The sequence below is a fragment of the Chroicocephalus ridibundus genome, chromosome 14 (assembly GCF_963924245.1).
Source record: "Chroicocephalus ridibundus chromosome 14, bChrRid1.1, whole genome shotgun sequence".
NCBI classification, from domain to species: Eukaryota; Metazoa; Chordata; class Aves; order Charadriiformes; family Laridae; genus Chroicocephalus; species Chroicocephalus ridibundus.
The window spans coordinates 8,655,255-8,679,452 of NC_086297.1; the positions used below are offsets into that span (position 1 = coordinate 8,655,255).

Genomic DNA, 24,198 nt, shown 5'->3' on the forward strand with positions numbered 1-24,198 from the left:
AATAAAATCCAACTAATTTAAAGTCTTTTGAATACTTCGTTCTACCTCACCCATTACTTTAAATGAGATCCAGTGAAAGCAATGCATGAAAAGAAAGACATTTTGTCTGAAAACACATTTCTGTAATTTATTAAATCTGTACATAGTTAGCTAGTACTGTTCTCATTAACATATTTTGAACCTGCACCTCTGTCATCCCTCCCCAGGCCAGCAATCTCTCAATAAAGGGAAGGCAAAGCCCTTTGCCTCCTTGGGTATCCTGAACAGCGGTGGTTCCATTCCACCTGAAAGACTCAGCAGCCAAAGGGCAAGTTTGATCATTTTATTTAAAATTAAACATTTCTTTCTGTTCAGCTACTGCATGTGGAGCCAAACATCGTGCCTGATCATTGTTAGCGCCAGGAAAAAACACTCATCCATGAAAACTGATCCAAAATTAGAGACTAACAGATACCAAAGCTGTCAGACAACCAGCTTCTCAGATGTTGCCTCACTGCAGGATTTGGGTTTATGCTGAAGCTTTTTACCATCTTAAGCTCAAAGTTGCTCTTATCTGTTGTGAAGAGAGGTTTATTGTTACTGGACAGTTATTGGTGTTGAAAAACAGCAATGATTTTGCTTAGTTGTAGTTGCACTGATTTCACTGGGCATCAGGAGGTTCTGTTAAAAGCTAAATCTTTCACCTGTTAAATCCAGACAGCACCGGGCAAGTCCCAAGTCAATATAAAACCAAACTTAAGCAAATCAGAGAAAGCTCCTTGGAAATGCATGGGCAGGAAAAAAAACAAACCACCATCTGGACACTTCACTTGGGATTGTCATTTTCTTGAAGAATGCCTTTAAAAAACAGAAGAACATCCCAGAACAATCTGAAGACCTAAGGACCATGGGTCAATTGATTTCTGCCCTCAAATACTGGCTTCATCATTCCAGGTCAAATTTGCAGTAGGAAACCCCACTACCTGTGGTTTTTCACATCAAATCACCATAATTAACATTTGTAAAGTGCTTTGAGATAGTGCTACAAAAATGCTAACACTTAAGGGCAGAACAGCTAGTACCAGCACCTAGCTGACTACTACTACTTGTTTTTTGTTTTGTTTTTTTTTTTTTTTTTCCCCTCAGAGCAGCATCGCTATGTTCTTTTAACTTCCTATTAACGAAGAGTAAGGTGCCAGTGTTGGAGCTGGCACAGAGGCAAAGGGAGTTTCTGCAGGGCAGTGAAAGAAGGATGTATTGGAAAACATGAAGATGTCTCCTGGAAAGAAGAATGAAGCAGAGCTCCAGAGAAGGATGGGTGTTTGCTTCCCAGCCAGATCAGGAAAGTAGTGCCACGTAGAGATTCACAGGCACAAAACTACGCAGGAGGCTTTAGACAGCATAAATATTTGCCAAACAAGGAGAGAGGTGGTGCTAATCTTACAAAAAATAATAATAATAAATCAAGACATTGATGCTTTTTGAGGGGAGAACATAACTGCTCATTAGAAGCTATTGCCTGAGGGCTGTTAACTACTTAGTAGTAAATTCCTGCTACCTTTCCAGTTGACAGTAACTTCACTCTAGTTAGCAGCTTCACAAAAGCAATCCTTGTGTGAATCCATAAAGCTCTCCCAGATTTTTTAAAAGGTTAATTTTACCATTATAATTGCACTTTAAAACCAGGCATCAATCCCTACGCACTCTCCCCAGACACCTCCTCAATTTATACAAGTGGAAAGAAAGGCTACAATTATTCACTGTCCTACTGCTAACAGGATTTGAAAGGTTTGATTTAGGTGCCTGATGAAAGGATGCTAACACCCAGTTTTCAGGTCAGGAAAAGTGTGCTTTTAAAAAAAACAAACAAAACAAAACAAAACCCCCAAACAAAACAAAACCAGGAGGCTTCACAGCTTGGCTTGCATCGGCTTCAGGTGTTTGTGGAAAGACTCATGAACCTGTAAAAGGACAAGATGGTGGTTACAACAAGGTCAGGCCTGAGTTTTAGAACAGTTTTAGCTCATTACCTCCTGCAGTATGGTTTTATACTATGGAAACTTGAATCAGAGGCACTTTGGAGATCTAAGAACAGCCAGCTAAGTCCTGTATTTGAGTGTCTATATGACACAAAGGATGAAAATGTAGGCCAAAACAATTTGGCTTCCTCACTACCTTTCTTGTAAGAAAAAAAGAATGCAAGACTTCTTATATCCATGCAGACAATTCTTTGGCATTTTAAGTCAAAGAGAACTGGCAGAGGTCTCCTAAGGGAACTGTAATGAAGCTCCTAAGCCCCACTGACTTCAGAAGCACAAAAAAATTGAGCAAGTTCTGGTGGTATTTAACTACAGTCATAGTCTCTGGCAGCCCATCACAGGAGAGAGTCTGTCCAAATCAAATAAAGGCAGTAAAGATAATAACAAAGGCACTGAGACAGGCTTTAGCGTTCTGTTTTGGCTGATGGAAAGAGGGACGCTGACTCTTCTCAGATCAGTTTCTTTTATTAGCTCAGCTGTAGCTACAGCCTTAGGGCAGATATGCAACACCTGACACTTAAGTACTACAGGAGAGCAATTTATTTTCTTCTCCAGTCACTGCTAATGCTTGAAGGCACTGAAAGATTTGTCAGAAAACAGGTAAGGCTACTTTCACTGAGCAGAATTAACAGCAAGTGATAACTTCTTTTAAATCCAATGAGATTATTCAGTCATTTCTCTAGGGGAGAGTATGACTTCCTTCCTCAACTGAGGAACTCGGAAGTATCCCATAGGGATGCATGCGACACATGGGAAAGCATGCTGAAAGCAGAGGAACAGAAGCAGGTTCCTAGTTCTGGTCCATTACCACTAGTGACTCTTCTCCCTCCTTCATCGACTACATGCAGAGATCACTGGATCAAAATTAAAAAACCCTAAATTCAGCTATTTCTCTGGACACATGCGACCTAAAGATGAAAAAATAAAGTTTCTTTACCTCTGTTTTGTTCAATGGGGATTTCTTTGCCCACTCAAACATGTTCTCGTAGACGTTGCCATCGTATCGGCCAAGCACAGATCCAAGATGAACGTCATGAAAGTCAAAGGAATCTACCAGTGCCACTGCGTTGCGACGAATTATAGCCAAGAGCTCTTTCACGCGCTGGTTCACTTGAGTAATTTGGGCATCGCTCAGAATACCCGCCTTGGGGAAAAAAGAGATTATCAGAAGAGTATGCAAGTCGCAAGAACCTTCCCCTCCCCTACGGTCTAACACAGGTCAGCCTTCCCTCATCAAAAACGCAGCAGCTCACAAAACATTAGAGGTTTTTTTTCTTAGTGTTAAGTAATCAGTTTGGCAATTTGCCGTAGTCTACAAGCAAAAGCAGGTGCCTAGCATAGCCCACTGTACTGCTCAGCTATTTCACCTTTGGTGGGAGACTCATTCTTTGGAGTACCTGCATGTTAACTTCAGTAGCAGGTTTTCTTGAAGAATGTGCACATGTGTATATCAAATTCCTCATTTCAGGGAACTTTTTAATAAGTAGAAAGAGGAAAATGGGAAGACAAAACATAGCACATCTGCCTGAAGACAAAATAAAACACTACTGCACAAATACATTCTCAAACGGAAAGAGTGAAAAGAGGAAAAGAAACACCTGACAATTTAAACCCATTCACTAAAGGATGGGTTAAGACTTGGAGTATAATATGCCCCTTTTGTGCACTAATTTACAAATTCATATGGCTCTCAGAACATGTCTAACTTACATCTCCTTTATTAACTCCTTGGTTTTTTAACATACAACACCTGGTCACCAACTGGAAAACATTTAATCTAACCTAGAGAGATGCCACGTTACTATTTATCATCCAACTCTGCTTCTGGCAGATCACAAGGGAAACCCGACAAGAGCCCTCCCTCAGACCTGCACTGCTAATGGCCTTCCGGAAATCAACTGTCAAGACCTTATGCCTAAACATTTGTGCAACTCGGCATTTAAAGCCTCTTTGCAAACAGCAATTCTGGCTCTAGAGACTTAAAGTGTTGGAGAAAGACACCAACCTGCAGGAAATCCCCTGTGTTCTTACTGATCCCGTACAGTGCATACAGGAGACACAGCTCAGTCAGGACAGCACGAACAGCTGCATTACTGATCTCAGACAGCTTGGCTGTGAAAAGCTTCACTATCACATAGTGACAGTGTGCCTACGAGAAATGAAAGAAAGATGAATCTGGTTCATAAAGAAATATGCTGTAGGAGCATCTCTTCATCAGGCATATCACTGACCTCAGATGCTCGCACAAGATCAACAGAAGTTCTGTTCCAGGCGTCCTCCTTGCTCCTTCTGTGGTTCAGTTCAGCTTGCAAATTCTTTGCTGCAGCTTCTACAAGTCTATTTCATAAAAGAAAGAAAACCAGGTTATGCACATTAACAAGATTATGTACACTGAATTCCTACGAGAAGACCTCAGAGGTCGCGTGCCACGACTGAATACATTATCTGGAGTGAGCAGTTGTGGCTCTAAACCCCTGTCCTCACTGCTGCAGCTAGAACACAGCTACAGAGGAGCAAGATGACATTTCACAGCACACATGTGGTGCTTGAACACTTACTCATATATAGGTATCTATTCTACTCCCACACTTCCTTCACAACAGGCTTTAATATCAGGATTGTTTCTCTCTAGATAGATCTCTGAGCAGTTTGAACAATGTTGGTATTTATATGCTCAAGGGTACTTTACATTCAAATAAGATATTTCAAAATGGAACAGAGTAACTAGGCTATGCGTAGGCTGTATGTAGCCTCTTGTAACCTCAAAGCGCTTAACACTGACCCAATCTTGTAAAGCGCGTCACTTCTTGAAAGCAACATGTGGAGCAAAGCTTTATAAACCACAGCTCGAGAATCTAACATTAACACGGCAGCACATCGCTACCATCTCCCAAGACACGCAATTTTATTGGTGCTTGGCTCAGTCTACTAAGTGTGAACTCACCGGGCAGCACGTGCTTTGTAGGCCTCTACCAAGCTGACTGGATCATTGATCCGCACAGTCACAGTTCTAGCAGCCACGTGCTGTGGCTGAATGCGTTGCCTGGAGAGATCGTTAAGGTAGGACACCATGCCAGTAACCCGCTGCCCAGAACTAACTTGGGTGTAGCTTTTGACAAGGAACCTGAAAAGCAGAGACAACAAATAGCAACTCTTACTCATGAGTTGTTTGAATGAAGAGAAGTCATCTCACCTAGGGTCAGACTAGCAAATAGCTGTAGGCATATACTTTTCTGTCAAAAATAGGGCAAGGCACAGAAACACGAGACCAGTTTCATGGTAATACAGGATACTCTTCTGCCCATCACTTCAGCTACAAAGATCATAATGGCAAGGCGAGGCTGTCTCTGGACAGAAACTACCATACCTTGCGGTCTGCAGCATCATGACTGTGTTTTCTCCCTCATAGGTGCAGGATGGGGTGAACGTGACATAGATGTCAGGAATGCCACTGCAGCGAGAGTAGCCATGCCCACCACATGCCATCCGACATTCTTCAATACCAGCATTGGCAGTCCAGGAAGTGAATGCCTTCAGCCCTGCTGTCAGTGCATGGAGCTGACGGACAAAAGCAAAGCCAGTTTAGATTTTTTATTTTCCATTCTCAGCTTGCAAACATTCATGCCAAGTACTGCAGCTCCCAGAAGGAAGAGTCAAGACAATCCTTCCAGTGCCCCACAGGGTCCTGTTTTTCTTGTAAGGACTCTTTCGCAAGCCAAACTATTTATATGAAAGCCTCTATACATGTAAAGATTTCAGTACCACATCCTTTCTGTCTCTACGAGTTATGTCCAAGACAGTTTTCAATTGCCTATCGCCACATTACATTCTCAGACAAAATCCCTAACTGAAAACTGACATTTTACAACCCTAATCCCTCAAGAATAGTACCAGTATCTCCGATCAACACACCAGTTCTACCCTAGTGACTTGGAAGAACAATCAAGAAGCTACAGCACAAGCATAAGACCAGTCTTAACTCCACTCCCATGCGATACACCATCATTTCTGGAAAGTCACCTTTTTAAAAAAATATATTCAGAGTAGCTTTCTCACTGTGCATTACTCCCTCTTTTTTTTCTTTTAAAGGGTTGCTAAATGAATAGTGTAAATAAAGAAATAAAAGTCACCAGCACATACTGGGCTTGGAATCTCTGAATCTAAAGAATTAGAAGACGTCTCATAAGTGAAAGCCAGAAAGGCTTGATGCCTTTCCTCCCACGCTGTAAAGAAACCTTACATAAAACCAGAGGACACAGTACCTCTGGCAGCTCACTCAGATCTCCTTCATTGATGTCTCCACTGATACGACGATAGGTGTCTTTTATATAGGCTCCCACAAAGTGAAAAGCATATGCTGCTGCCAGGAGAGGAAACAGTTTGTATTGTTGGGTCTGATAATCCAAGATCTGGGGTTCTGGTTCCCTAGAGCAAAATACAGATGAGTTAGCATGCCAGTGGCTAGCAAATACTAGCCAAACTCCAAACGACGTCAAGCACAGTCCCTCTTCCCTCCAGTATTTGGGAATTTTCCCTCAGCACTTAGGCTGCTCTTTTATTTCACTGCACTTACCCTGGCTTTAGCTCAGACTGGTGTCTCACTGCACTATAGCGGATGGCAATGGTACAAGCCCTGGACAGGGAGCGAGCTGAATCGCCTACAATGAGTGATCGGATGAACACCATGGTCCCATAGGTTAGTTTGTCACTAAGTGGTTTCACATAGGTGCCATCTGGTTCAACCTATCGGAAAAAAAACACAAAATATCCTGTTGATTTTTATGGTTTCCTCCCATTTACATGTTCACATCTCAAGCTCTAAACTCATCAGGTAGCACTTACAAGCAAACTACACTCTTGCTGGCACAACATTCAACCACACAAGCACATTGGAAGTGTCCATTTCTAACAGCAGCATGTGCTGAAATTCACTGCTTTACCTGGGCATATTTCATGAGCATGTTCTCCCGAGGAATTCTGAAGTTGTCCATTTTCAGGTAACCATTATCCATTTCATCATAACCAAATTTTGGCCCAATGTCACCCACTGTAATACCTGCCACAGACAGACAGAGACACTTGCATTAAGACAAAGGAACTAAACACCATATGAGAGGTTCAAGCCTTCCCCTCCAAGACTGTTTAGTTTTCTAGCAAGTACTGGCATTGTTAAGAGTAACAGCTAATGACCTTAATCTCTTTGATGGAAAAGTGGACATCAAAACATGGGGATCTTCATAATTCACATGCAGTCCTACTATCCAGTCACTGGGGGAACCGCATCTAAAGATCATCCAGCTCACTTCTAGCTAGAGAACAGTGAAACGTATTCCGTCCCTTTCAGAAAGTAGGACATGCTGCCTCAGAGAACGCATAGCTAAGAAACACTGGGACAGAATCAAATCCCAAACTAACCTTCACATTGAAGGTGTGACATGCAAGATGACTCAGTGGTAATTCAGTTATAAGAAAGACTCTTTTAAGCCCTGTGGCCTACCACCTACTCACTGAAATCAGCTAGTGAAATAACTCATGTACATTAACAAGTCACATGCAGCTGTATATAGCTGGAGAGAAACAGATCTAACATATTCCATGAGTGCTAAACCTTTAACATCAATTTTTACCTGGCAAAGGTTCATGGGTGCCCAGCTGCCGTATGGGAACAATGAAGGCATGCAGCCCTTTGCACTGGCCCTGAGTGTAAAGCTGAGCCAGAACAATGGCATGGTTCGACGTCTTTCCAACTGCAAAAGGAGTACGAATCAGAAGGAAAAAAACCAAAACACTCAACATACTTATATACAGAGTCTCTTTCCATAAAGCAGGATCTGAGATTACCTTAACCACATCATGTGTTAGAAAACCAGGTTTACAACACTGGTTATCAACCGAATTCTACAGCTAGACAAACAATGTTGCTCAAGTCAATGAAAGGTACACAATACGATTCTCTTGACTATACAATACCAAGTCCTTGGCAAACCTGCCAGTGGAGCTGAAGGAATTATAAAGATTTTAATAGAACTGATCAAAAATTACACCAAATCCATAGTGTGAATGATTCTGAGAAACAATTCAGAGCATACAGATAATCCAAAGTTGTAGCAGGCTCTGGCAAGTCTGTTACTTGTTATGCAAGAGTAGCTCCCTCTCCGCCAGCTCTTTGGATCAACTTTCAATCATCATTTTGTAGATATAATACACATGACATCACCTCCCTAAGTTTTTTCATACATCTTCCAAATTTAGACACACAGTGATGCACTTACGTCCACCTGGCCACCACTTAATGGAGGTCACAGTGGGGCTGTTGAGGATGAACTCCTGGGTAGCGGGGTCATAAGTAGCTGTAGTTTCCAGACCCCGAAGATGAGTTCCTGAAAATAAGCAAACACATTGTTTTCGCAGAAAGTCAGTTACAAAACAGAGACAAGGACAGAACTGGACAATGGAAAGTTGAACTCCAGTAGTAATGTACAAATTTTAATTTTTCTTTTTTTAAAGGACTAAATATCAGCCAATTAAGGAAGAACAAGCAAGAGTCAGACCATATTCTGGGACCTGAAGCCAATTTGCAGAAGAGACAGTGGTTGGTTTTTTTTCCCCAGTGGTCTAAGGCTAGTTTTCCAAGCACCTCCAATCTGACACCTTTTGGCTATTACACACCAGAAGCCCTTTCTCAGTTAAAAAGGTCCACAAAAACACGCTCACCTGGATTTCGCTAAAACTGCGATCTGATTACACTGCAAACTAAAAATCATACACTTTTCAGCCACAAGATGAAATAAGTGGTGCCCATCATCTCTTCATTCCCTCATCAGGCCTACATCCTCCTCACTTGATGGAGCAGTTTCCCCCAAACGAGATCATCCATAGCTCCAAGACAGCAAGTAACGGCATATATATGCTAGGGTACTGATGCAGGTAGATGAAGAGACTGCAAAAAGGTGAAGATAACAATTCCAGGAACAGTCTTTGTCTTCTGCCCCCAACTCTTTACTTCACACACACCTGTCTCAGCAGTGGCATTGTCCCTGCATGTGTAAAAAAAAAATAAAAATCACTGTGCCTATTTGCTTGAACTAGACAAGCTGCGAACACTCCCGATACTCTGGACTGACCGAGAGAGAGCCAGTGACCCTACTCAAGAGCTTCAGCACGAAAAATGGTATCGCCTTGATGCAACCACGTTTCCAAAGCATGGAGTTAATCGTAGACTTCCACAGGCAGCTTAACACAGACTTACTTTGCTGGAAAAGGATCTTCAAACCTCACTAGTTGCAAGAGATTCTCCACAGACTTGCAGTTAGTTTATGCTTCACACAGTCTCTACATTTCACTTCAGCACAAAGGTGAATCCTGCTCATTTTTAGAAAATAATTCTCATCTGCAACTCTCAGACGTCAAAATTAATGTTTCCCAAGGCATAATATCCTCCCTTTGAAACTTGGATTAAAAGTGTTGTGATCACAATACTGCTGGAGTTATCAAAATCCATTTCAAGGCTTGAAAGCAAAGGAATAACAACAAAGAACAAAGTCTACTTCAGACAGAGAATTAAAAAAAAAGACATTTCATGGTCCAATTAAAAAGAACACATGGGAGTGAACTAAAGAACTGGGGGAATAAAGCTCCCCCCAAAACATGAGCACTGGAAGCAAGTCTTTCACATGTTCTCTGATCCAAGGTCAGTCCCAAGGTGACAAGCAACTCTAACTTTTTTTGGCATCTCTTTCAGTATTTTAAAGCTCTGTCCTTTTGTCTTCACACTGAATGTTAAGTAGAGCAAAGCAGAAACCACACTGGAAAGAATGGTAAGTGTAGAAATCAACAGATGTCACCAAGTTGGCATCAACATAGCCACATGCAGTAATCTAGTGGCACAAGAGGAGCACTCAGTATTGCTCATATATAAAGCTACAGACATCAAACTCTCCCATAGGAGAAAAAATGGGCAAGCAGCATGTGGCATAATGATCTACTAAAAATTTCAGAGGCAGTCCACTTTTCCCTGTAGCCACAACTGCACGCGTAAAGACTGAGGGGTAAACACACACCATTTTTCCCAGGCAGGGGAATCCTTTGTACACAAAGCCATTCTTAGAAATAGCATTTAGTGAATGTACTGTACCATGGCCCATTTCAGTCTGGGCATAAGTGCCAATGATCTCCAGGTTCCAGGCAGGCATGAAGAAGCGATCCTGCTGCTCTGGGGTTGCCTGGGTGAGAAGGGTGGGGAGGAACATGCCCAGATGAAGGTCCAGAGGCTCAGGCCGTCCACGATGAACAAAGCTGTGAAGAAGTGCCATGGGATGGAAGTGTGAAGGGAATGTTATGGGAGGGAAGCAAGCATGAGGATTCATGGTGGAGATTCAGGAAGAGACAAAAAGAAAAAAAATAAACGATTCATGTGTAAATTTGAATTCAGCAAGTGTATTTTAGAAAGTCAGAGCACTGTCCTTTTCTCAGGCCTGAGTAATAAGAAATTACACGTGCCCTGAAATAAGCATGCTGCAATGCATTTCTTTATAATCGTACATAAAATGCACGTGCAACATTCCCATATTTTTGGTGCACCATGACTGATAAAAAATAGGATTAATCCAAACCAAAAGAAAGACCAGACCTTCACTATGGTTTGGAAACTAAAGCATCCCTAAGTTAAATGGGCTGAGACAGAACGTCAGTTTGTTGAAAATGTGGTCTGGTTGGATGAAGTGAGCCTTCACCCAAAGATATGAAGTCCGCTTCTTTTCTCCCCATGGTTTGAGACTAGAACCTGGCAGAAGTCCTAGTTTATCCAGATGAATAAGCTATATTTTCACAAAACCTTTTTTTTTAAAAAAAAGGAAAGTCCTAACTGTACTATCTACTTCACTTTTTTTAATTAAAGATCAGACACAACTAGTATATGTTACTATTACATTCCAACTTAATTCCCTTCCACTTTTGCTATTTTTAAAAGCTCTCTTAAAAGGACAGTGCTCTGCATATGCAAGTCAAAGTTGTGAACATAAACAACTTAGCAAAAAAGCCAGCATTTTTCAACCTATAAATCACCAGCACAAAGTCTCTCCAATTAAACATGCTTCATTAGAACTACTCTTCCTCCAAGTTCTGTCAACACCACTGTTAGGTAGTTAAGTGGCATGTATTAAGTTTTTCAATATAGAGAATTAAATGCTCATTAAAGCTTTAAATATTGATAGCTTTGCATATTAAAATAGTGGGGATATAGATTGAGGATCAGTACCTTCTGTATAAAGGTTGTCCATCTGGCACATTTACGTATAAAATAACGTAACTGGTCTTTAACAGGAATATATACATTTATTTAGATGAGATGCACATTACGGAAAGAGCACTGATCTGAGCTCAGCTCAAACTCAGTTTGCATTCCTATCAAAGTGGGAAGAATGCATTCTTGTGTTACCTCTAAACACACGTTAATATGAACTAGCTCTATCCCTAGAGCTTCCTAAGGACTCGAGTTCTTTGATATTCTCAGACACCTACAAATTCAACCACCTAATAAACCCAGTGGCGATGTTTTCTAAGGTTTCTAACTGAACAGTGAGCAAGCTCAACAGGGAGCTAATGGGTTACCGGCAACACCAGATTTTAAGTGAGCTCAGTACTGGTGAGAAGTACACAGGTGAAAGTCAAAGACTAAAAGAAAACCTTATTTACTAGCAATAGCTATAAACCAGGTAGAAACAGCACAGTATTTTCATTACTCCTTTTTGTTTCCTTTTCAGCCCTGTGCTATTCGTGCTTTTTCTTTCTTTTATTTTTTCGAGAGACTTATTCACTATGGAATAGGTTAAACCAACACAGGCTACTGAGTAGGCACTCATTAAGATAAAACTGAGTAAGTACACAGCCAGGCTAGGATTCAATTCAATAATCCAGGGGTCTCTTGCCCCATCACCAGTTTCTAAACATCAGAATTAAATTAAGCAGACCTCAGTGACAATTACTGCAGAAGCTTTACTAGTGAAGTAGTTAGATACTCAACATTCACAGCAGGGATGCCAAATGATTGCATTTTAATTACTCAGCACTAAAAGTCTATTTACTTTACCATACTATCACCATATTAGTTCTATTAAGTGTAAAAATACTAATTTTAACATCAAACAACACGAGAACTATAAGCAAACCAGACCATCACCAGGCAAGAAAGTGCAATGATCTGATGTGAAGTAGCATGGAAAACAAATCACTGTGGTGTGGATGTGTGTCTGATTTGAAGAAGTTGGTGTGAAAAAGCAAACAAGGTCAGCAGGCATTCATTGTTGCCATCCGGTTGTTTCAGCTTCTGGTGTTCAGCTAGGTGTGCTCACTCCACCTCTCCCAAGCAGAACAGATGACAGGATTTCCTCTGTTGCATCTTCTACAAAGGTTTTCAGCTACCGTGAGTAGCTGTAACTGAACTGGCAATTGGCATTACCATCTAACTTTTGCAATTGTCCAGACTTGTACATATCATGCTTTCCAAGTTTAGATGCCCGCACAAGCACTGGAGTCTTTGGGTTTTTTAAACTATTCTTGTCGGTGTTAAACGGCTGTAATTCCAGGTTCTGGACTAAAAGACTGTCTTCTGATCCATTAAACATTCTTCCATTTGAAGAAGTGAAAGTTGTTTTCAACAATATTAGGAACAAGATGTTTTTCTTCTTTGAAGCGAAGATCTTTCCATGAAGTTGTACAGCTGCAATGGAGTAGCATCTGGAAGAAAAGTGCTTGGGGCAAAGCATACCTTACTTTCAAAAACAAAAATGCACAATCTCACCATGCTACGTTGCATCAAAAGCTATACTGCTGACTTGTTTATGCAGGCCAGTCGTGCACTAAGAACTCCGAGATACACGTGCCCCAAATTCCGGCAAAAATCATAACCACAGTACTGTTGACTGACACGTTCCAAACAGTTCAAGTGAAATTCAAGACTGCCAGGGCTTAGAACAACCTCCTCATCTTAAAACAACGTAAGTGATCAGCTAAGAGGTGCATTCTGGAAAAGACCAAAACTAACTCTGTGATTGTTAGGATGGGAAATAAAGCAGCTGCCTTGCTATAGGGCAGGAAACATCAACGCTTAACCAAACCATTTTACCTTTCCCCTTTTAGATTTACCTGGGGAGCATCATCAATTTACAAACTGGAGTTACAGAAAACAGGTTACCCATTGATCCCTGAAGGGAACTAACCATGTCCCATTTCGGTTTGGGCGTAGGTGCCAATTATCTTGACTCCATGGACCAGAGGCAGCCATTTCTCCTTCTGAGCATCAGTCGTTTGGGTCTCTAAGGTTTTTTGAAACATGCTGAAGTGGAGACCGAAAGGTTCAGGAAAACTGCCCAAGCATGTTCTACAGGAGAGAAATAGAGGGATCTGGATCTCAGTCTCGCTGTTACTGTGATCCTGAAAGGCTTTTCTCCAACCATAGCATAAGATAAATAATCTCTTTGCCTATTTCAATCTTGTTTTGTCCCACAAGCAACCTCCAAATACAGAGGCATCAGAAGCAACACTAATGGGTAAATACATGTTTCTTTCAGGCATTTTCTACACTCCATGAATCCTGCCGTTGCTATGTAACTGGGAGAAAATATTATTCTACAATTCATGGGGAACTTAAAGCTGAGGACATGAAAACGAAATTATTTTCTCCCCCGTCTCTCAGGTTTGGTGGGAATAAATCTCACTGCTGCTGGTAGCCTAGAGCTAGGCCATTATTAGCTAGAAGCACTATGTATTGAAAAGGAAAAGGCTTCTTAGGCGACTAAGTGCTTTTCAGAAGAACTCTGTATTACCTGTAGCTGCTTCTATCAGTTGAGAGATCAGGAACTCACCTTCAATTAAAATTACTGTTACAGGCTACTGCTGGAGGGAACGGAAGGAAAATCAGACAATTTTAGCTGTGCTTCATCAAAACAGATGTTATTTCATGAGAGAAAACTCTACTAATTTAGTAGCCATGATGGCAGGCAAAGTACATTCCCAATTAAAACAAGCTCCATAACACAAACGCGTAGGAAAGTTTCACTGTGTAAAAGCTATGTGGTAAATGACAGCATCTTCCCTTCAAACTTCTGAAGTCTGAACAGTTTTTTCACCTTCAATGTACTGTAACAAATGCTTATTCCATCCGGGCTCTAAGATGGAGGAGGAAAAAACGAGCGCTCTGCACGAATACCTACATACAAGATCTCTCCCACCTGCCCAAGATACCTACAAGGAAAATATACCCTTCCATCTCAAGGTATTAATACCTGCCCAGGGAGCACATTTAAGAGTTTGTCGACAACACAGACCCGCACTGCGTAGGGGACACTGTGCATACAATTTGTCAAATTACAGCAGCATTTGTTACTGGCATTTTACACCATGCCTGGAATGAGTGCTCGGGAGCAAAGAGTAAATAATTGATAATTGAAACCCAGATCCCTATACAGGCTGTGAAACCCAGCCTCAGGGTGAGAGAAGGCAGGACAAAACCTCTTCAGCACCTCTGAACTACATGCTGAAGACACTTATTTTAAATGGAACGGTTTTTAAATGCAGAAGACTGAATGAGCCATGGATTTTTCCAGGAGCAAAGCTATTGTAATCAAGTAATTTAACGCTGGTGATTAAAGTTTTAACTCTGCTTTAAGTTGGTGTGAGCACACATACAGTATCCAGAGTTCTTGGAATGAAGGCAGACAGTTATCTTACCAGAAAATATTCTATTGCCTACAGCAGCATAGGCTTACAAAGCTGACGTTATCAGGGTGACCAAGGGCCTAAAAACGCTACAAGGACCACAAGACAGAATATTTTTCTTCATTCTTGTGGTTTCCTGCATGGGTTATTCTTTTAGTCCAGGACCCAAGTTGCAATAGCAGCACCTTTTACTTCCTCACTGCCTACAGCAACATTACTGGGCATCTGTTCCTTGGGCCCAAAAAAGGACAAACCTACAGGGAGAAAATGATTACTGACTTTGAAACATACCATTTCAGGGCAGCTTGGGAAAAGCTTGAACAGCTCTTTGTGTATTTTCAGGAGCCACTGAAAGAACTTGTGAAAAAGGTGCAGCGCTTGTTCTGCTGTCGGAAAAATCAGGTCAGATACTGCTTCTTTGAAGGTAATGCTCCAGGAAAAAAGAAGTCTTCTTAAAGGTCACACCAGCAACTTTTACTGATTGTCAGCAAGTTTAATCACAAGTGCCCGATATTTCATGCCTAACTAGCACCTTCTCTGATAGGAGTAAGAAGAATGACATTTTGCAAGCAAACACTTTAACATCCCTGTGTCAGGAGGTCATACTATTTCACTGACTAAACATGCAGCATTTTAGTAGTTTGTTGCATTAACAAAGCTGAAACCAGAACTAAAGCTAGCTAATTTACAGCAGAAACTTTTCATCTCTGCATACTCCATTCTGAATGACTAGGATTTTCTTCATGTGCCATTTAACAACTTGAATGACAATGAGAGAGAATCCTGTTTTCCTCATGACAGAGAGCAAACAGAAGAGGTACTAGCTGTGAAGGGAGGAACAACAGGTTTTCTTTCTCCGAACTCTTATTCCTTCCCCTCCCAGTTTCTACATTCCCACTTGGCACTTCCCACTACCTATACAGCTTGTTCACCAAAGGCTGCATTGTGTAACTGTTCCGAGTGCTTGGCTACATCATGACTGAATGTGGCTAGCTGTATTTAGCAGTAGCCATTTGATCAATGACCAACAACCGCCTTGGTGGTCTGAAGTCAAACTTGCCACAATAATCACCGAGTCAAGAGGAGGGCTGCAGTTCCTCTGCTTACAGGAGAAGGACATGTAGTAATACACTACTTCTGCAATATAGATCTTTCCGAATTTCACAGCAATCAATGCCACCCGCATACTAAAAGGTTCTTGTATTTGACAGAGGAGTCCGATGGCATATTTATCAGCGAACAGAGTACAACAGAAGCAAAGTCAGCATTTTCCAAGACTCCAAAGCTAAATAAACAATTGCAAAGACATTCTCAAGCTGCAGAACTGGGTCATAAAATAGGGTCATTTTTTGTGGTTCTTGAGGTAACGCTCTCAAGGAAGAGCACGAAGGGTTGCCTCAGTGGAGAAGTAGCAGGAGGTACGTCCGACCTGCGCTTACTGGGCTTCAGAGACAACAAATGCTAAGGTAACAAACTCCTTTTCTAGTCGTACCAAAAATACTCAAGTCAGACTCATCCACTCTAAATTAATTTAGCAGTGGCTAGTAGGACCCCTACTACAGTTTTTCTATTTTGATTTGCCAAAAGCTACTCCAGGTCCTAACTTTAGCGTCAAAAATGAAAAGTAAAGACAAATTCTCACGGGGAAAGTACACGTTCATGCAGTGCTTATGAACAGAAGAATCATCTGTTGCAGCTCTCAGATCTTCTCTTTGTCTATGCCCCAGTTGCTCCCAACTGTTTTTCACTTCTTCATTTAATCTTATTTTCCTCAGTGAAGGTTATTTAAACTTGAAGGTGAATTAAAACTGACCAGATTGCTCTCTTCAAAGAGCTGTGTAGCATTGTACACATGCCAATTTCCCATTTTTCACACTGACTTATATTTTGCTGCAGTTAGACTGTAAAAGAAATCTTAAATATTGGCTCTTTAAGGCTGCTGGCCTTCAAAAGCTGTAGTCACAGTAGCAACTGCAGTGTTGACGTGTTAAGACACAGGAAGAATGGAATAAATAAGAATTTAATAAATCCTTTTAAGCTTTGGAGTTCAACAAAGGCCTTGTGGAAACACGAAGGAGGAACATCCAGTTCAACATGTCACAGCAGCAACAACTGTTTAAGCGTATCTGCAGGGCAGCTGAAGCAAGAAGCATTTCTCCTCACCTATTCATAAATCAAGCTTAAGTTGGTCACTCATGATACAAAGCTACCTCGTGAAGTTCTGGCAGTATACGAAAGTCACAGGAGAACCACTAGCTCAAAATTCTCAAAAGTTGCACATGTAAATAAATCTGTCTCTGTTGTTTGGGGATAATTACAAGGCATGAGGGATTATTGGCAAAATATCTTAAGCTTCCACATGTAAAAGTCTGATGGTCAATCACAAGAAATACAACTTGACATTCAATCTACTTCATAAACTTAATTCAAGGCATGCTACAACACTATATCCATTCATTTTCCCAGTTTGGAAAAACAAATAAAGCCAAACACACTTTCTTCAGGTCAGCTTTTACACAAATGAAGTCCCTTCAGCTAGGACTCACTAGCACAGTTGGATATGCAATAGAAATAAACATAATTTTGCTAGTTGCATGGAGTTCACTAAGTTTAAAAAATGTTTGACATGGGAAAATACAGCCAGTCTACAGTTAATTGCAATTACCTTTTGAAATCCTGAATGTCTGCAATTAGAATTGACTCTGAAAAAAAGTAAGCCTTCCTCATTGTTTCAGTTGATTTTGGATCACGAATTCTGACTAGTCACACCTGACTATTCATACAACATAAGATATGGATGTATTATTTTTCACTGTACCCATATGAAATACTAAGCTTTCATCCTTTTAAAGTTAAGAATTGCTGACTCCCAAATAAGTTTCTGTAAAGACAAAACTAGAATCTATCATTTCATTACTTCAGAAAAGTCCTATTTTCATAAAATAGTGTCAGTAACGTTATCAGAAGACAGCATTTACATTGCAAACCTCGTTGAAATTTGCCAGCTGATATACTGGATAGCCTTCTCTGAATTTTCTCCATGAAAATAATTGAAGAAACTTCCCTATCACCTCCAATAATCCTTGCGTAGAAAAAAATTAATTATTAACTTTTGCCATGCAGTACCTGAATAATCTAATACAGTCATTGAACTTTTTTCGTCATATCATTGTCCACCAATGCCAATTTTCAAAAGAACTTTTACAATACTTCCACTAAAACTTTCATGACGTAGGTCAGTGTAGACCAATTTCTTTGAAATTAAAACTACAGAAGACAAGACGATTTCAACTAACTGGTCCCGATATTCATGCCCTGAGGCCAATGACAGCTTTTCTACAAGTCCAGTCAGAGGGGGCTTGTATTTCTACCACTGCCTTATTTAATGTGCAGTGTTCATTTAATGTTCCAGAGGATATATTCATAATATTACACCCAGATTTCTAGATCTGTGCAGTGTCTCTGTTAAGCAGCTTCTGTTTGATTATATCAGAATGAGTTTAATAGAACTAAGAGGAGAAATATGTCAAAGTCAGGAACCAAGTTCCCTGCAAGCTGGAAGGAATGAAACTCAGATGGAAAGACAGTTTTGTTTTTTATTAACTTAATCCAAGGGTAATACTATCAGACAAACAAAAGGTCAGATACAACAAAAAGCCTCTAGGTCAAAGGGAACCACTCTAGCACCAGGAGCTTGGAGGAGGGAGACAGGGCAGATAGTTTTAAACAAGAACATATAAGCTATCTTGGAACATTTTCAAGTATGCCTGTAACGCAACTTTATTAGGTCTAAGTGCAAAGTGAAGTAATCAGCTTTAACAGATTTCATTAGAAGCTGAAACCTCATCAGATCTATTCAGATTCAAAGTACTTTGGCATATTTTTGTATCCCTTTGAGGGAAAAAAAATAATCAGACTACAAGTCCCATTTTTTACTTTCTGCAGCATATATATCATTATTAATGGTGCATTTCTAGTAAAAAAAAAATCTAAGAAAACACAATATTCACAAAATCAGAGTTTCATCTGAAATTCACTGAAGCGAAGACTTCAGTGGGCTTTTGGACACATCTTTAGCTTCCCTTGGACAGCAAACACAGAAAAAAAGCATAACTCTAACATCCTTGGTGATGATCAAAGTACATACAAGAATCAAACTCTACAGCTAGGTACCTTTTAAACCAGTAGATCTCCTCTGGATCTGCAATGCCATATTCTCTTAACTTCATCACCATCAGAGAACTCTTCCTGATGGCTTGCTCATAGCGCTGGCTACGGGACAGGAAGTTCAAATCTTCATGCTGGAAGTCAGGGTCATTAAGAACTAAGGCCTCTGGGGACAGAACAGAAGAGGAAAACAAACTCAGTTTCCACAAACCCCAACAGACAGTGGATGAGAAACAATTCAGTATTTCACTTGCTGTACCTCCAGGTAGAGATATCAGAAAATTAAAAATAAAATTTAATTAAATCAGAAAGAAGTCAAAGCTCTTGGAGAGAGGGACTCTAGCAACAGGTCACTCTCTCATTCCACACATAAACAGCATTTTAAGTTTGGAGCACTCTAGACTTGGCAGGAGGTTAATTCACTAACATAAGACCTGCAGGCCCCTCAATAACAACCTCAAATAGCCATCATTACTGCCAGATCAGACTGCCTCATGAACTTTGCGCTCCACACAACCCCTTGCAGAAGGGCACAACTATTATTCCCACTACGCTGACTGGAAACCAAGGTACCCAGAGGCCACTGACTTTCCATGTCCCCTTTGGCACACAAGTTACACAACACCAGCCTCTGACAGTCCCACCCCAGCATGGGCTGGGAAAGAAAGACGACAGATGTATTTCGTTAATCTCACATCGCATGGCAGTGGCGGGTAAGAAACAGGTCATATTTGTACTATTGGGCAAGAGTGTACTAGGAAGGAAAAAAGAGGGGAGAGGGGCCTGGAGAAATGCCCATGGGAAGCTGCCTCTCACCCCCTGGAGGAAGGGAGAGAGAGGTAAACACAAATTGCTCTAACAGGGCCACCCCAAATCCTTTCTGGGAAGGGAAGCAGAGGGGGATCAGGGACTTAACACGGCTCCTGCTCCCCTCTAACCCCTTATGACAAAAATCCCTTCCTGCAGGCCGCCCCCTCCACCTGCAAACCCTTTCCTCACAGTTTTCCCCACCTGCAAGCTCCCTCCTCACAGCCTTCCCTTCTCCCTGGAGTCCCCCCTCTCCTCAAAAGCTCCTCCCCGCGTCCTCCCTCCTCTACAGCCTGCAAACCTTCTCTCCACAGCCTCCCTTGCCGGGGCTCCCTGTCCCCTCGCCTCCCCTGGGGCTCCCCCCCGCTGTCACCCCAGTCTCCCTCTCCCCGGAGGCGCCCTCTTAGGTCTCCCTCTCTCCTCGCAGCCTCTCCCCTCCATACGACCCCTACTTCCCTCTCCTAAAACCTTCTCCTCCCTCAGAGACCCCCCCAAGCCCCCGCCCCAGGCTGTCTCCCCCTCCTCACAGCCCCCCGACGCGGGCAGACGCCCCACCACCATCCCCCCCACTCCCCTCATGGGGGGCACGGGGCCGGAGAGGAGGCGGCGGCCCATCCGGGCCCTCCCTCACCGATCTCCTTGCGGCGGCGGGTGCGCTCGGCGCCGCCGTCCAGGATGTGCGTGAGGAGCTCGGGCTGGAAAGTGGCGGCGGCCCGCTCCCTCCGCAGGTCCGCGTTCATCATCGTCCTCCTCCTCCTCTTCACCGGCGACGACTCCACCACCACCCGCACCGGCCTCCGCTCCGCCACTCAGCCACGCCCACCCCCGGCGCAACGTCACCACGCCGCGACGCACGGCCACGTGACCGCCATCGCCTGCGGAGGGAAGCGGCGGTGAGAAGCGGGGCCGGGCGGCGGCCGCGATTTAATGGCGCTTTAAATTGTTGCGGGCAGCGGCTGGGGAGGGCGAGCGGGCAGGCAGGATGGATCCCGTGCTTTGAATGGTGCGTTGGGCTGTGCGCACAGCGGGCTGCGCGCCTTACATCCCGCACGGAAGGTCTAGCAGTGCCCTGTGAGTTGGGTGTGCGTGCAGGGCGCCGCCTTAAATTGAGCGTGAAATGGTCCGCTAAATAGACACACAGCGTCTTGCAGCTGGGGCTGGGCGTGCGTTAATACAACGGGCTGCGTTTGAGGCTAGGCATGCATTTAATACCACATTGAGAGCACATAGAGCACGCTGCAGCCAGGCATTCAATAGTTAATTAAATAAATAGTTCATTGAGTGCCCATATAGCATGCTGCATTTCACCATGTGTTAAATACTGTATTAGGTAGTGTGCTAAATCTGCGTATAATGTGCCACACTTGGGTCCAAGTGTGCGTTCAGTGTGCATGTAGTGTGGTGCAGCTGGGGCTGCAGGTGCATTAAATGGTGCATGGAATGGGCACACGGCACAGGGCGGTTGGGGTTGCGTTAAAAAGTGCATTAAGTCATTAAATGCACATCAAGCATCTTGCATTCCTGGCTGATCCCCTCCTGCTGCGCAGCGTGATGCGGGAGCAAAACTTGAGCGATGGAAGACGGCCTTCACCTCGCTCAGGTGGCGCAGAATTGAACTTGCTTCTGAAGCCTGGGTGAGGCGAGGCGGAGGTGCAGGGACCTGCAGAGGACATGGAGCCGGAATTCCACCTCCGTTGCTGCCGGTTGGGACCCTGCCAGAGAGGTTTCACAGCCCTGAGCGATGCCTGGGGCGGGCACGGGGCACCAAGCATTAAAGCCACAGGGTTGCAGCTCAGCCTGTCCCCACTGCTGCATAATCAGTGCTGGGGTTCCCCAAACCCCGTGGGGCGGCCCCACTTGTCTGAATTGCAGAACTCCCTGCCTGGGCCATTGTGCGGCTCTTGGGGTCCCCCCCAGCGGGGCAAGAAACCAGAGAGAAAAGCAGTAAATGGAGCATGGAAATGCACCGAACACGGGCACCCTGCATGGCATGTCGGAGGGAAAAGAGTGCCAAAAGAAGCCACTTTGTGGCACAGCCAACAGCGTGGCTACGGCACTGGCTGGGCAGAATTAAAATCTTGCCGAAGCTGCTCTGCATTCCTGCTTTTCCGCATGCTTTATGCTGTGACTGGCCTGCCTCTGCCAGCCTTGCTCCACTGCTGGAGCTCCCAGAAAGTCCCACCTGAGTCTTGTCTTGGGGTGAATCGTTCTCACTCATCGCTGTCTTCTAAACCCTACTAGACTACTGGTGAAACTAGGCTGGATTGTATCCAAGTAATTGTTCTCCAGCTGCTGGATCAGACACTACCAGAATTTCTTATCCTGCAGCATGAGAACAGACTCGGGATCGTACCTTAAATCTTGCTGCGTGGTACCCCACCACCCCAGCAGCTGGGTCTGGTTCTGCAGGTCAGTCCCTCACACTCTCCGAACTTCTCAATCACCATTTTTTCCATTTCCTTCACCTTTCTCAACCCGTAGCCTGGGGTGGACCTGGAGGATCTGGTGGGCTGCCTGTTGCTGTTTTTGTTGGATTGCAGGTGGGAAAGGTAGCCCCTCTTTATGCCAGGTATTAGGGTGGTCTGAACTCAGATCTTTTGCTTTGCTGCAGGCCCAGCGGCGGTTGTGCAAGATGCTGCCAAATGCTGGTGTCTATTACTTCCCGTGGGAGATCAACAGCTCAGTCCCAGAGGGGGAGGTGCTGAGGACATTTGGGAGGTGAGAAGGGTACCCCGCTCTCCTTGCAGGCAAGGCCTTTCCTTCACTGGCTGACCCTCCTCCCTCTGTTTGTAATTGTTGTATCCCCACCCCTGAGCTTCCCAAATCGATCGTTCCCAGGTTATGCAGCTACGACCTGGCCCGGTCCAAAGCCGTTCTTGCCGCTCAGCACAGCTCAGCTCAGTACCACGTCTGTGTTGACACCAAGTTTGTGGAGCCATTCCAAGCCCAGCTGGGATCTCGCTACATGGTCCTGGGAGAGGCCGAACACAGGGAAGGTAAATCCTCCAGGAACCAGTGCCCTTCGCTGCTGTTCATGGTGCATCAGCTCCGTCGTGGCTCTCTGGGTGTGTGGTGAGACACACCGTCACTGAGGCTAGCATTGGCTAAGGCAGGCTTATCTCTTGCGGGCGCCTCTGGTCACACGAGCATGTCATTGAGGGCCGGAGGAGCCTGACTCTTCCCGTTGACCATGAGAAGTGCCACCCTTATCTTGGTGGAAATCTGGCGCTCTCGCACAGATTTTGTTAGAAACAAGAAGTGCCTCAGCAGCGTCACTGAGCTTGTGAAACCTGTGCTAAAGCCTTCTGGCATCATTACCAGCCACCACGTTGTCTTCCCTCCAAACGTGGCTGATTGCAGCAATACTTCATTGCAAGCTGGCTGGGTTGGTCTTTGCCATCCTTGAAAGGCTCTAATTATATCCCTGCCCTCAGACACGGGGCGTGAGGAATGCAGGCAGGCTCTGTCACGCAGGGCACCCTGTTGTCCTTTTCTGGGGTGCCCTGAGCGTTACTCCAGCTGCACGGTCCTTTGCGTGGGGAGTTGATCTGGGCTGGGCCGTGGGGTTGTGAAGCAAATCCCAAGTGTTGTCTTGGCCACACCTTATAAGAAGTAATTGCATTCGTGCCCTTGAAATCCTCGGTGACATGTGGAAAGCCACCTGCATGTGGTGTCTGGTCAGTGACCTGCTAAGCCACTGCTGCAAAATTCCTTTAGAAAGACATGTTATTTTGGTCATCACAGCTTAGGAGTGAGTTGGCCCCGTTTTGCAGGGGTGAAAAGGGAGTAGGCTGAGACGGTGGCTGGGTCACCAAGGTTTGGCCCCTTTAGTGCAGCTCCATGTTACCATTTGAATGCCACCAATGAACTCTTGGTTGTAGTCATCATTAAGCCTCTTCTAAGCCCAGCTTTGTTCTGTCCTCTTCTTGTCTGCACAGAGGTATTCAGAAATGAGCTTAGACCCATCCCTAATGCTTTTTAGACAGGGAAAACCAACCTTCATCCAGCCACAAAGTAGAGAGAAGTTGCATGACAGGCACTGGCACCGTGTCCTGGGCTCAGCATTCCCCAGCGCAAGGAGAGCGCGGTGTCAGCCACCAGTATTTTGTAGCCAACAGGGCAGAGGAAAAGCACGTCACTGAATTAACCTGCTCCCGGGCCTGCTGCTCGTGTCGGTTGAGGCACATGGCCAATCCGGTCTCCTGCAAATTCTCAGGCTATGGTTATTTGGCCAGCTGGAGCCATATGCTGCCTGAGGGAACCTCTCTGTTTGCCTCTGAGCCTCTGTTTGCTTCCAAGCTGCTCCGTCTGTTTTTCTTTCTAAAGAAGCTTCCTGTTTATATTCCCAGGTGAGGGTCCCGTGGTAAAGGCACGAATATTGACCTGCGTGGAAGGGATGAATGTGCCCTTGCTGGAACAAGCCATACAGGAGCAGAGGAAATACTTCAACGAGAGGCAGAAGTGGATGGGAAACAGCACGTCCTGACAGCAG

The 24,198-nt window shown here is 43.8% G+C and overlaps 2 protein-coding genes across 6 annotated transcripts; one reads left to right on the forward strand and one right to left on the reverse strand.

Moving 5' to 3' along the window:
* Positions 1-307: 307 nt before the first annotated feature.
* ACOX1 (acyl-CoA oxidase 1) lies at positions 308-20,488 on the reverse strand. 3 transcript variants are annotated; one of them, XM_063352206.1, is made up of 14 exons: positions 20,338-20,488; positions 18,906-19,065; positions 10,153-10,313; positions 8,291-8,398; positions 7,646-7,765; positions 6,959-7,074; positions 6,592-6,761; positions 6,281-6,443; positions 5,386-5,576; positions 4,963-5,142; positions 4,250-4,355; positions 4,024-4,167; positions 2,956-3,162; positions 308-1,940 (listed from the first exon to the last, which is right to left on the reverse strand). In XM_063352206.1, the coding sequence occupies exons 1-14, from the start codon at positions 20,447-20,449 to the stop codon at positions 1,890-1,892; spliced, it is 1,989 nt and encodes a 662-aa protein (XP_063208276.1). In that variant the 5' UTR covers positions 20,450-20,488; the 3' UTR covers positions 308-1,889. The 3 variants fall into 3 exon arrangements, with proteins under 3 accessions (XP_063208276.1, XP_063208277.1, XP_063208278.1); XM_063352207.1 differs by lacking the exon at positions 10,153-10,313 and adding an exon at positions 13,235-13,395; XM_063352208.1 differs by lacking the exon at positions 20,338-20,488 and adding an exon at positions 13,235-13,395 and having other exon boundaries at positions 18,906-19,046.
* A 5-nt stretch (positions 20,489-20,493) lies between these two features.
* On the forward strand, positions 20,494-24,192 carry TEN1 (TEN1 subunit of CST complex). Of its 3 annotated transcripts, none has more exons than XM_063352213.1 (4): positions 20,494-20,599; positions 22,318-22,424; positions 22,545-22,702; positions 24,056-24,192. In XM_063352213.1, exons 2-4 carry the CDS (start codon positions 22,339-22,341, stop codon positions 24,190-24,192), a joined length of 381 nt encoding a protein of 126 aa, XP_063208283.1. In that variant the 5' UTR covers positions 20,494-20,599; positions 22,318-22,338. The 3 variants fall into 3 exon arrangements, with proteins under 3 accessions (XP_063208283.1, XP_063208281.1, XP_063208284.1); XM_063352211.1 differs by having other exon boundaries at positions 20,570-20,709; XM_063352214.1 differs by lacking the exon at positions 20,494-20,599 and adding an exon at positions 20,654-20,777.
* The last annotated feature ends 6 nt before the right edge of the window (positions 24,193-24,198 follow it).

Coding starts and splice junctions, on each gene's coding strand:
- ACOX1 (XM_063352206.1), bottom strand. CDS start 20,449: ATGATGAACGCGGACCTGCGGAGGGAGCGGGCCGCCGCCACTTTCCAG. Junction 10,314..18,905: donor GAGATCTACTGGTTTAAAAG/GTACCTAGCTGT, acceptor ACTTCTTCACAG/CTTTGTTCATCGTGGACGGC. Junction 4,168..4,249: donor ATCTTGTGCGAGCATCTGAG/GTCAGTGATATG, acceptor CATTTCTCGTAG/GCACACTGTCACTATGTGAT.
- TEN1 (XM_063352211.1), top strand. Junction 22,425..22,544: donor GTGCTGAGGACATTTGGGAG/GTGAGAAGGGTA, acceptor GATCGTTCCCAG/GTTATGCAGCTACGACCTGG. Junction 22,703..24,055: donor AGAGGCCGAACACAGGGAAG/GTAAATCCTCCA, acceptor TTATATTCCCAG/GTGAGGGTCCCGTGGTAAAG.